Source organism: Apis laboriosa, unplaced genomic scaffold, assembly GCF_014066325.1.
Source record: "Apis laboriosa isolate Shangri-la unplaced genomic scaffold, ASM1406632v1 scaffold71_cov137, whole genome shotgun sequence".
Lineage (NCBI taxonomy): Eukaryota > Metazoa > Arthropoda > Insecta > Hymenoptera > Apidae > Apis > Apis laboriosa.
In genome coordinates, this window is record NW_025224229.1 from 338,117 (window position 1) to 352,566 (window position 14,450).

Consider the following 14,450-nt stretch of genomic DNA (forward strand, 5'->3'; position numbering starts at 1 on the left):
TCGTTTTTGAGAAAATCCAATTTGAAAAATGTCAATTCTAAACAAAATTTTATTAATTTCTGATTAGATAAAATGAATTATTAAAAGAAAATTATTCTATATGGAAATAAAAAATAAATCAAGATTAAATTTTTTTTATTCTAAGATTAATTTTCAAAAAAATTGATTTATTTATTTTCATTTTCTTTTTTCTAATGATTGCCATAAGATATTCCATCTTTATTTTGCATCTATAAATCTTTTAATTTTTTCCACTAATTTTTTTTTTATGCATTTTTCCCCTTCTTGTTATAATTCAGATATTTTGAAAAAAATATTCTTTTTTCGATATAAATTTATCGATCGAATATTTTATTTATAAATCATAGATTTCTTTTGGGATTTTAGCTAAAAAATAAAAAAAAAAAAAAAAAGAATATCAATGAAATCTTGAATTTATCAATTTATTCTTAATTTATTTATATATATGAATATATATATATTATATATATATATATTATAACATAGAAAATATTTTGATATTTTATTTTCATAAAAAATTTTCGAATTTTCGAATTTAAAATAAATTGCATGTAGTCTAATGAAGTTTCTATGTATGATCATTTCACAAGTTGAGACGTTAAGTCAGCCAACAAATTTTTGGCATCCACTAATATTTCTTTCCTTTTCTCTTTGTTGAATAAATCGAACAAGGATATATGATACCACTATTATCTGCAGTGGTGAACGTTGCAGACAGTCAAGGGAAAAGCTAAGATCTTATTTTCCGAATGTCCTTATTATACAGGGTGTCTCATCAATAATGGCATAACTCGGTGAGGGAATGATTATATATGAAAAAATAAGATTGTATGTCGAAAATATAAAAGTTTCATTTCTCGATTGTGAAAGAATTATTATAACTGATTATTCTACATATGATAATAAATAAAAAAAATATAAAAATGATAAATAAAAAATATAAATAAAAAATAAATAAATAAAAAATATATAAATATATAAATTTAATTATTTTCTAATAAATTTTTTCATTTAAAAATAAATTTTCGAAAAAATTGACGAATTCGCATATAACGAATCTTGACTGTATTATATATTACTTATAGAAAAGAACTTGAAAAATTTTCCTTTTTTGTCAATGTCATTAGATAAATATTCTTCCCTCTCTATATATGTTTTAATTCGATTAAGTCATAAACAATATTTATTTTCGGCTTCACAATCATCAGGAGATTCGTTCACAAATGCGACAATTTCATTGTGAAAATTTTGTTAAATATACTTAACTCCGCCAGATAAAGAAATTTTACTATCGAACTTTGTGTATCAGAGTAGCTCAATTGAGAAAAATGGATTCGTATTTGACTCAAGTTTGTGGATACATTATCACCAAAAGGATTTATGAAAGCTGACATGAGGTTAAATAAAACGAGCACAATCTTGAAATCTTCTCTCAATCCCTTGGAAATGTCATCAGACAAATGAGTATTGCGAAAATAATTATCAAAATAATTGTTATATAGAATAATTTTTTCAGTGGATATCTTAAATGCAATTTATACACTTATTTTTGTTTTGAATATGTATGTTCGTTTATATATGTTTGAATATTTTTTTTGAAGGGTGGATTTTAGAGGCTAAAATTATATAATAACATGAAAATTGATATGCAAAAATTAAGATTTATTTATTATTATAAATTATGAGCAGTTTAAGCTCGCGTTGGATATAACGAGATAGAGAATACGACAATGGTGTAATAAGGACAGAGCAGCCACATTCCATCTCCGTCTTACATAAATTTCAATTATTGTTTATAGTTTAATAAATAAGCAATATTTTTATATATCAATTTACATATTCATTTTAGAAATGGAAATCTCTAAAATCTAAAAAAAAATCTTTCTCAAAAAATATTTCATGAATATATTATAAATATATATATGTATATGACACAAATAATCATTTCAATATCGACTTTTTATACCACAATAGTGAAAAGTAATTTTCAAATCATATATGTGTCGACACTATGTTAGGATACGAACCAGATAATTTGTACAATAAAAATTTTAAGAAGATTTTGTACTCGTTTTAAGAAAAATTTCACAATTTAATTTTAGTTAATGTATATATTATAATGTTTATTTATTTTAATAAGATACTTCGATTTAGACTAGAACATGATTGTACGATTTGAGATGATATCGATCTCATCAGCAATTGACATTTATCAGCATCATAGATTTATTTGAAATTTATTAGCAAACATCCTGAAATTTATAGAACATCAATTCTATTGACAGCGGATTTTCAATTTAACAGCACTTTTTTTTTTACAAAAATTTTGGCTTGGAGGTTGCATAATTAGAAGGATAATTCACATATATATAATTGGACAAATATACATGATTTATGTATAATCATCCATATTTTATATCATCATTGAAAAAAAAATCTGAATAAAAAAAATGAATTGGAAAAATTGAATTTATAAAATTCAATTTTAAAATTTAAATTTTTTTGTTCAAAGCTTCATTTTCGAATAAACGAAACTTGAAATTATTTTCCTAATATAAATAAATATTCGATTGATGTGAAATTATGTAATAAAATGTGGAATAAAATGTTGCTATTTGGACCCTTTTGAAAAACTTGAGTTTGAATTTGAAGAAGTTCAAATTCTATTCCTCGTTTTATTCCATATTTTTTTGCTTATTTTTACTCATGGAATATAATAACTTTCTATCAAATAATTTGTTTGTATCCGATTAGAAATTCAGTCACATTCTGTTGCAGTTGACAAATATCCAAACTAGATCCTTTCGAAAAATAAAACAAAACTTTAATTGAAAAAATTTTATTCTTCTTTTTCTATTTACTATTTACTTTTATAACATTATTTCCTGTCCATTTGTATCATTGGTGACGCGACATTTTAGGAAAAGGAAAAAATATAATATGCGATATTATATTAATTTTAAGAATATATTTTAAAGAATATATTTAACAAGAAAATTATTTTGTAATAAACATTTTGTATTTGATAAATAGAAATAATATCATAATTGTTGTGAATGAAAATCGATTCATATCCGTTCTATAATAGTTTTACTTCGATTCAAAGTTTTCAAGTTTTATATTATATTCTATAAAATTTAAAAAATTATTATAAACAATTATATAAAGATAAAATTTTGTCATTTCATCTTTTAACTCGGTTCTTCTTATATATCAATATATACGAATTCTTATATATCAATTCGAAAATATCGTTTTAAAAAAGTTAATTATCGTACATCTTCTATATTTTTACTTAAAAAAAAAATTATTTATATCAAATAACATTTTCTTTAAAATAAAATAAATTTTACAATAATTATTGAAAGATTTTTTTACAATAGAATAATTTCCATAGAAGATAATTGTATCCAAATGTTCAAATGGGACACCTTATATATAGACATTGCTTTATCGAAATTTGCAAACATAAACTGTTTGATATTTCTGAGAATTTTCTCGACCACATAAAAATCGATCTGGAGGTTCAAAGGTATTGTCTGTGTCTGGAATATTATAATAGATTTTGGCAGCAAACGTACATTGACGATGTTGCTTCATTGATCTGTTGGATACTACTACTACTGAGAAAAATAAAAAAAAATATCCTAAAGAAAAAATTCCTAAGAAATAAAAAATAAGTTAACTAATTAATAATTAAAATAAACCACGATGTAAATAAAAATAAACTAATGATGTAAATATTCCCTTTTCTCTTTATGAAATATTTTTATGAAAAATTTTTCTTATAAAAATTAATTATTTCTTTTGAGAAGAAATTGTATTCTTATATCAATAATTTTGTAAATATACGAATGTTAGATTGAATTGATATGATATTTATTAATCAGTTTTTTTCTATATTTTTTTATTTTATTTATAAACAACGAGTGAAATAATTAAAGTGCATAAATTAGAAAGTGGAAAATTGTATTGATTGTATAAGATGTTCTGTAAGTGATGATACATAAGAAATGATTCTACGTGAAAATATAAAGTCATCAAGAATAAAATATTTTTATTTAAGACTTCGTTTTCGAATTAAATAAATTTTAAAGTACAATTAAAATAGCTATTTCTCGATTAAATACTAATGAATTATAGTATATGAATACTTAAAATAAATATAAATAAATATAAAATAAATACTTATTAAAGTATATGAATATACTTTAATTATTCCATATATGAAAATTAGCAAAATATATAAAAAATGAACTCTCGAATGAAAAAATTTTATTTTATATTTTAGTTATCTTTTCAGTGACTAAAATCATTCTCCACTCCAATTATAGGACATCGTATCATCAATTATAGGACATCTTATATATAGTTTTTCATTATCATTGTTACACGTATTTTATTAATTATTATTTACCTAAATTTAATATGTAAAATTATCATTTATTTACTTAACTTTAATAAATAATTATTAATAATCTGTGATTTTTAATTTTAGGCGAATTAGGGGATTATGATTCTAAACTTCACGAAGGAAACTACATTTCCGAACATAAATTATTGCTTAAACAAACGGAAGCTATTGAAGAAAAGGCTATGAAACTGCATCAAACAGAATTGAAGGGATTCACTCCACAGCAAGCAGAAACTCATTTCCTTAGGTTAGCATCACAGTTGGATACATATGCTGTTGATCCACACCCCGTAAAGGTAAGTTTTAAATAAATGATTCGGAATCGAAGGAAAAATTTTATTTTTATTTTATATATAAACAAAAAATATTGTGCATTTATCATGGATGACTTCAAAATTTAATTTAATCTAAGATATAAATTTGTTAATACTTATATGTGTCAATAAAAGATAATTTGACTAATATCTATTGAATATAATAATAATAATAATTTCAAGAAAATGGGATAAATTTTTTTTTAAAATTCAATTATTATTAATCAAATTATTTTCAAAAGATTGAAAATATACATTTTCAAAGTAAAAAAAATTGAAGAAATAGGTTAAGAATAAACTTAAAAAGAGTAAAAATTAATTAAAAATAATATGAATATACATAAAATATATAATAGTATGATAAAAATATTTTTTCTTCTAATTTTTAGGACCAAAAAGGTGTGCAACTATATCTTGGTATTAATCATTGTGGAATTCTGACATTCCAAGGATCTCGTAAAACACATCATTTCCGCTGGCCGGAGGTTCAGAAAATCAATTACGAAGGAAAAATGTTTATTGTACATTTAACAATAAGTGAGGTAAATTTTTTTATATTTTAATTTTTTAATGTTTCTGTGCAAAATTACGAATGCATAGGTATGTGATTAGTTGTATATGTATGCGTGTACATGTCAAGATTTAATTTTTTTCCCATCAAAATCCAGAATATACTTGATACTTTTAATTTTAATGTATCGAAATATTCGTATATTTAATATATAAATTTGCTTTATTTATCTGTCTTTTTTATATTAAACATTTTTTAAAACTAATTTATTACTAAATTGTTATATTGTATCTACTTATTTTTTATATTTAAAAGTGCCTTTTAATATTTTTTATATATAAAAGTACCTTAATTTCTTCGAATCTCATGAGATATATATAATTTTAAACAATATGTATAGTAGTATGATAAAAAAAATATAAACAATATAATCTTAAATATATATTTATATATGCGTTATTTTGTATTTTTATAATTCTGATAATTATACAGATTATTTATCTGCATACATTCTTGGAATACTTTTGAAAAGTTATGAAAGAAGCAAAACAAACACAACAATTAATATATAAAAATATCGATTGAGATTTCTTTATTAAAATATAATCAATTAAAGTTTACATTAGATAAGCGAGATAAGAACATAGAATGCAATAGCAATGTGATGGAGAGTCATAAAATATAAGTCATTTTATCTCGTCTTAATAATTTTAATTGTTTATAACTTAATAAATAAACATTAACGGATATTTTTATATATAAAATTTTATGTTTGTTTTGATCTTTAAAATTGATTTTTCAAAAATGGAATATATCTAGATATTTTAAATATATGTGTATATATTCCAAATAACTAGAATATATTATATTATATGTATATCATTATTGATTAATAATTATCATACTTAATTGGATAATTTTTATTTATGTAAATATATATAATTATTTATTTAAATATATTTAAATAATGATTTTCTAACCGATTATTGTGCTGATTACCAATTAGTGATAAGTATACACGTATAATCAGACAGACTATAAAAGTACAAAATAATATATATATGAGATATATACTGACTTAAAAAAGATCAATATGTATTCCATGAATTGAGAATTTAAATTTAAAAGAAAAATAATTCAAAAAAACGCAAAATTATAAAAAATTTAGAATAAAAAAATTCAAAATTATAAAAAATGTAGAATACGATATTTTATTTAATTAAAATAAATTTTTTTAATCAAAACTTGGATTTTATAAGCAATAATTAATTGATATAATATATATATATAAAAAAAATTTTAAACAAAAATAAATCCAAGTAGCTATAATGAAATTAGAATTGTTAAAACGAAGATAAGTTTTAACTTAAATTAACTTTTAACTTAAATTTGGTTGAAATTAATTCGAATATCAAAAGTTTTTCATAAAATACATCACAATATTCATTTTCGGGAAATAAAATATCGCTATAATATAATTAAATATATATTGTAAGAAAAAACTGAATAATTTTATCAGTATATTAGATTGTGAATTAAAAAAATCATGCATATTATGAATCTTGATTTATTTGTTTGTAAAATAATAGATTTTTTACTTTTTTTAAATTTTTTTTTCTTTATTTAATTCATTAAGGATCAAATAATAGAAATAGTGCAATTTTTATGATAATTTATCATTTAAAATAAATATAAATATTGATAAGGAAATTTTTTGATCAGTAATTGTCATAAGATATATTTTTTGAGAATCTTGGATTTTTAGAATAGTGAAATTTTTTAAAACGTTATAAAACGAAACGAATAATAAGAAACGAACTTTATTTTGATCACAATGTTATAAATAATTCATATTTTTAATTTTGTAAAATTATTAATTTTAACTGAATTCTAGTTGAAAAAATAAATTGTAATGTAAATTATAATATAAACAATTTGCAAATGATATGATGTATTAAATCTTAATGAGTTGATTTTATGTTTAAATACTGCATTAGATATGATATGTGTATAAATGTAAGAATGTTTATGAATTATAAGATATCAATATTTTCAATGATTTATTACATATCTACATCTTTTAAATTTTCAAATAAAATGTATGTAGATAAATATGTATATGTTTCTTATAATGAAAAAAATATATAAATGAAAAATTATGAAAAAATATTAGAAATTAGAAAAAATATGAAAAATTGAATATAGAATCTTTCAAATACAACATAAAGAATTAATTATAATATAGAATATAACAGTATTAAAAATGAAGTTTTTAGTATGAAATGAAATTTTTATTAGAAATATTATTATAATTAATAATAGTAATAAAATATATATATAAGTATATATATAAGTATAAAATATATATATAATTAATAATAGTAATAAAATCATTAAAATTATATTATTAACGAGAAAGATACGAAATATATGAAAAATAAAAAGCTAGTAAATGTTTTACTTTTACACATAGAATTATATATAAAATTTATTTTTTAAAATAAATTAAATAAATAAAAAACAAGTGGAACAAGAGTTATAATATATTTTTAAATTTAATAATTATTAATTCAGAATTATTTAAAAAACATATTGATAAAATTATTTGATTTTCTTCTATACTAGAATCTTATATAATATAATGAATATATATATAATTTATAGAAACCATACTTGATTTTATAAAGGCTAACTTAAAACATTAAAATATTAAATTAAAACTATATTTTGACATTAAAATAAAATTTTTTTAAAAAAGTTTAATAAAACTGAATATTATATCAAAATATTGAAAAATGCATCATAAACATATCATATATATCATATATACATTTTTTTTCTTTTTTTTTTTTGTTTTATATTTATAAATTAAATTTCGAATTTTTAAATACCTTTAAAAATTGTTTTATTTTTCATCATTCGATAGAATCATGTGTATCTATACATTCTATTACAATTGTAAAAAATTAATAAAATGCATTTATTTATTTTAAGAATATTATTTAACATTTTCAATATTTTCAATATTGTCTCACATTAATTTTCATTTTTCTTGCAATAATTAGTATCAAATTATCATTTAATATTAACATTTATATATATAATCTATATATGATCTATATATATATATAATTTTTTAATTATAATATCTATTTTTATAATTTTCTTATATTATTTTAAGATAATAAGTTTTTATAAGTTCTTTATGTTTTTTTATTTTTGTATCAAAAATGCCAAAAATGTAGAAATATTTTCTAAGTTAATTTTTTACAAATTGTCATAATCAATATTTTTTTTTTTGTAGAAAACAGCATATTGCATTAATTAATACATTAAAAATTATACGAATTCATTAAAATTTTTTCTATATATTTTATATCTTTTGCATCATTCAATTTATATCTAAATATTTTTTTTTTATCATCGAAATCAAATAAGATATTCAAAATCAAATTATTTTGTTATATAATCGTCTTTATTTGAGAAATTATTCTCATATTACATTATCTCTATTATTAATGAATTATTTTTCTTTTCATATTTTTTTGTTTTACAAGAATTATTCCAATTCTATTTATTATTTCATTATAAATTTCATTATATATTATTTCATTATAACTACATAATGCAATGATTAATTAATTGGTTAATAGGGAAATATAGTATATAGAAATTATTATAATCATTTCTGTTCTCTTAAATTACTTTAACTATTTCTTGTGAATATGATCGATGAACCAACCTTGACCCAGTGACTGAATGTATTTTATAGGATTACTAACTCCATGAGTCTTCCATTCGTTGAAAGTGTATCGACATGTCCATAAATATGATGTAAAAACTGGGACATAGATACTTGTTTTTCTTTCAATGTTGATTGTTTTTAACTAATTCTCAAAATTAATATAATTTTCATTTTTTTTTGCGATTAAGTAAATATTGCCAAATAACACATATAAATATACATTATATTTAAATTAAATTATATTTATTCTAAAATGTTCTAAAAAGAAAAGAATTAGAAATAAAAAATAATAATTCTTTGAAAAATATTTAGATAAAAGAATAAAAGAAAAAATATATAGACAATTCGAACGAAGTATAGAAAATTTAAGAAATGATTCTAAGAGACTAAAATAAAATATGAAAGCTGATATGCAAAAATGTAGATTATTGAGTTTATTAATTATTTTATTGAGTTACAAATAATTTTTTAGATCAAATGAAATGTAGATATAATGAGTTCGTTCAGTATAAAATTGTTTATAATTTAATTGTTTATAATATAATTATAATATAATTATTTATAATTCGAAAAATAAGTTATATTTTATATTTATACATATGAACTTTCATGTTTTTTTTAATCTTTAAAATCATCTCTTAATTTTTCTATTTATTTTATTTGAACATTCATAAGCAATGTACAAAGTATTTAAAATAATAAAATTTTAATTATGAATTTATATTTAAAATTTATTAATTAACTTAATTAAATTATATTTAAATTTATCAAAATTCATTTTGAAGAATTAATTCTAGAGATTAAAATGAATATATGTGAAACTTATATACATAAAAATATTGGTTGAGATTTATTTATTAAGTTATAATCAATTTTGATTAATCATTCAAAAACAGAACGAAAAGAATATAGCGGAAATAGAATGTCTTAGTTTAGTTTTGTCTTAGTAGTTTTCCATTTCGTTTTTAACGCAAATTTAAATTAATAAATTCTTTTAATTTAATAAATAAACAACTGAATGTTGTTCGATTATTAAAATTAACCAATTAAATTAATCCAAAAGAGCTCCACGAATATATTAATATTCTATATGTATATTAGTTATAGTTAAAATTTAATATGTTATATATTAATAAAAATATTAATTTAATTAATTATATTTTATATGTTTTATATGTTATGTGTTTTATATGTTAAAATTATTGTTAAATATTATAAAGATTAGAGAACAAAGATCATTGATAAGTTGATAACTTTTAATTTTTGTATTTTTAATCAAAGTATAAAATTAAAATTATTGTTGTTTAAACTGTGTTTATTTATCAATAAGTTATTTCTATTTAATATTAAAACATTTTATTTTTCATTTATGATACAAAATTAAAAACAAAATTAAGGAAGAATTTTATATATATATAAAGTTTTTAATAAAATTGATTTTTTTTAACTGAAAATAAAAAAGCTTATTAAAAAATACAATAGAATTGTGAAACAGCCAAATATAATTAACTTTTTTATTATTTCTTAGTAATACAAATTTAATAATACAAATTTGATTAATATCTTTTCGTTTTATTAGATATTTCACTTTTTCTATTTTTTTAATTAAAATGAAAAAATTTAGATTTGAACAGTTTTAAAAATTTATTTTTTGTAAAAAATCTGTACATATTATGTAAATTTATTTTAATTTGTATTAATTATTTTATTAATTTATTTTATTTGTATTTTATTAATTTATTATTAATTTGTTTAATTTAAATTTAAAATTATATAAATTAATATATATTTACGTAGATTTAATATAAGATTTAATATAATTTCTTTTTATTGATATTTATAAAATAATGATTTAAAATTATATTATTTTATAAAATTTTATTCTGATTTTAAAAATTCATAATTAATTTTTTTAATGTAAGAGATAATCCTTTCAATTTTTGTATTTTTGTATTTTTGTATTTTTAGAAAATTGAAAATTCGACAATTATTTTTATATCTTTTAAAGAAATTAGATTAATATATTAATATTAAATTAATTATTCTAATTTATCTATTTATTAAAATTCAATTATTTTCGAATACAAAAAATGGAGAATGTATTAAAATATTTAATACATTTTTATTAAACTAATTAAATTAAAAAATTAAAATTGATTATGCTAATGATATATTAATATTTGCATAATTACAATGATCAAGATTATTCTTGTTAATAATAAAAACTAATATAATACTTTTTAAATATAATAAAAAATCAACATATGAAAAAAATAGTATAATACTACAAAATATAACAATATAACAATAAATATAACAATAAGAATAATCATCATTTTTTGTAGCTAGAAAAAATAGATTTTTAAAATAGAAAATTATAAATATATTTAAATATATAAAAATTATGAATATATTTCATTATTAAATATAAATAAATATAATTTATTAGATACTTTAATTGAGATATAACAAATATTTCTAAAAAATAATATTTATATTAAAAAATAGTATTTTTAATATATTTATATTTCGATATCAATTTGCAAAAATATTTTTTTGAAATAAATATTTCGTTGAAATTGAAATGAAATAAGAAAATTGTATTTAAATAATATATATATTGTATTCAAATATTTGAAATTGTTATTATAGTATCAATTTTTATTATAGTATCTATTATAGTAATTTTTATTATAATATATTATAGTATTTTTTTGTAGAAAAACATAAATTTTGTATAAAAAAACTAGAACATCTAATTATCTTTGATGTCCATTCAATTTGAATTAAACAGAGAATATATATCGAATTTAAGTGTGATTAACAAATAGTATATACCAATATACTATTTGTAATAACAATAGTAATAACAATAGTATATTTGATCTTGGTTTAAATATTAAATAAAATAATTTTTTAGTATTTCGTTTTCGAAAATATTTTATATACTTTCTACTATTTGTTTCAATATGTTTCAAATTTCCCTCATTTACTTTAATAAAAAGATTTTTATATATAAAATTTGTATTGTTATACAATTATACAGTTACATATATAATATATTATACGTTCGATATTGTTACGAATACGACTAATCTTATTACTTTCCAATGCTGGTCTATTCAGGATGTAAGAACGAAGGTAAGTCGTTTCATAACAGTTCCACGGATTGTTCGTATTTTTTCAATGTTAGGTGGAAATTACGTCTAGCGATCGTTTATTAGTGTGAAAGCGGAGAAAATTAATTGTGTCTATTATTCTCAAGAAAGATGTGTGATAATTAGCTATCTCAATGAAACGACGTAATTGTTTGAAGTCTCTGAAATCGGTATTAATAAAAAATAAATAATTACAGTAGACTTTACATCTATGATGTAGAAGTTGTCTGCATTAAATACAATCCTTTAGTTTTCACAAATATTCTTAATAGTATTCATCGTTCTGTATGTCGGCTTTATTATATACGTTATGTATATGTTTTAGAAGCTTTAAATAGAATGACAAGAATCATAAAGAAAGGTGAGGCAAGATTTTTTCCTTGTGAACGAATATTTGTGAATATATATGATAGTCATAGAATATATAAGAAAGTGTTAAATATTTTTATCATTATTATTACAATATTAATTGGAATGTAAGTGAAATATAATAGTTTATGTTTACAATTCTTAACGTAACTTACATATAATAGCGTAGTATTTGATTTGAAATAATTACTTAAAATATTTTATAATATAGTTATATTGGAACATATTATTATTTAATAAAAATCAGCATTTGTCGAAAATTTTTTTTTATTTTTTTTTTCAATCATACCTGATAGAATAACTTATAGATATTGTAGTTATCGAAATTAATATTCAGGATGTTAATATATTCATAGAATATTTTTGAAGGATCGATTCTAAACAAACACAACAAAATATATTTATTAAATTGCAAGTAATTTAAATTTGCATTAGATGAAGATAAATAAAAAAAAAAATAAATAAATAAATAAAATAGATAAAACTGACTCATTTCTAATACAATTTTCAATTATTATGTTTAATAAATAAGTCTTTAATTATTAAAAAATAAATATAAAAAATAAGTCTTAATTTAATAAATAATAATAAAAGTAAAAAAATTGGTATTATTTAATAAGACTTATTTTTTTATTTTTTATTTATTCATTTATTTTTTTTTTAAATTTCTAGAATTGATCTTCCAAAGATATCTCACAAAAATATTAGCATTTTGTATATATATACTATATATATTATATATATATATATATAGAGAGAGAGAGAGAGAGAGAGAGAAAGTAGATGTTTTAGTGCAATGTTTCCCAACCATTTTCAGAAAAAGCACACAGTTGGGTTTAAGTGTCCCACGGGATCGAACTGCCGTCATGTTTGGAGATGCGCCATCGAGCAAATGTTATTTTTCACGTATGTATGCTTGTTATTCAGCTAAAAGCTTTTAATGTATTGGCATGAATAATCGTGGCATTATATTTTACTATATTTCAATATATGTAAATAAATTCATAAATGATATTTATAAATTATTTCGTATTACATATTAGTGAAATGTGATCTTTAATTGTCCAATTTACATTGTTCAATGAATTTTTTTCGATTTTTGTAATTTGCAATAGACGTTTTTTATAGATTTATATATATATTGTAATTTTAGCAAAACTCACAATTTTTAAAATAAATTGTAATTATTATTATATAATATATAATTATAATTATTCAGTTACACTTAATAATAAATGATTTTGTGGACTCTCCCAAATAAAACAAACTGATTATTAGATTATAAATATTTAAATATATTTAAATAATAATCAAATTTAGAAGGACAGTTTTCTTTTTGTTAAAAAAATCTATAATATTATTTTTAATATAAAAGCGAAATAATTTGAAAAAAATGCGGTAAAGATATTCAATAATGATCGTTCAATGATCAGTTACTATCATCCTACATACAAGTAGCATTAGGATTCATATTCAAGTTTCCTTTTCAATATCGATACGTATCAAAATTTTAAGTATTTGATATTATTTTTTGATAAAATATTATGAAGATAATATCGTATCGAATCAAAAATTATTCGATATTTCATGAAAATATTGATATTCTTTTCATACTTTATAAATATATAGTGTTAATATTTTATAAAGATAATTTTTATTTATATTAATGTTACAACCAGGATCAAATATATATTATATACATATTATATTGATAATGGACATATTATGTTATCTATCTCGTATTCTAGTCCTATCTATTCTCTCATTTTGTTGAGCAGAAGCCAATTTCTGATCTTAATTGTGATATTCAGAAATGAAATGATTGACTGTAATTTTCCATGCATTTTATTATTATTAAATTATAAATAATATAATAAATTAATTAATACCTAAGGATTTAATAGATGTAATTAAGGAT

The 14,450-nt window shown here is 18.8% G+C and overlaps 2 protein-coding genes across 4 annotated transcripts in view; one reads left to right on the forward strand and one right to left on the reverse strand.

Annotated features, from left to right (window-relative positions):
• The window catches only part of LOC122719290 (glucose-6-phosphate 1-epimerase), a 112,863-nt gene that overhangs the window by 66,133 nt on the left and 32,280 nt on the right, over window positions 1-14,450 (reverse strand). The gene's annotated exons all lie outside the window — the stretch shown is intronic.
• Window positions 1-14,450, forward strand: part of LOC122719289 (FERM domain-containing protein 5) — a 62,949-nt gene that overhangs the window by 33,382 nt on the left and 15,117 nt on the right. For all 3 annotated transcript variants that reach the window (XM_043944983.1, XM_043944984.1, XM_043944985.1), the window contains exons 5-7: window positions 4,520-4,731; window positions 5,139-5,291; window positions 13,350-13,438. In XM_043944983.1, the coding sequence (XP_043800918.1) occupies window positions 4,520-4,731; window positions 5,139-5,291; window positions 13,350-13,438 (454 nt within the window). The remainder of the gene's footprint in view (window positions 1-4,519; window positions 4,732-5,138; window positions 5,292-13,349; window positions 13,439-14,450) is intronic.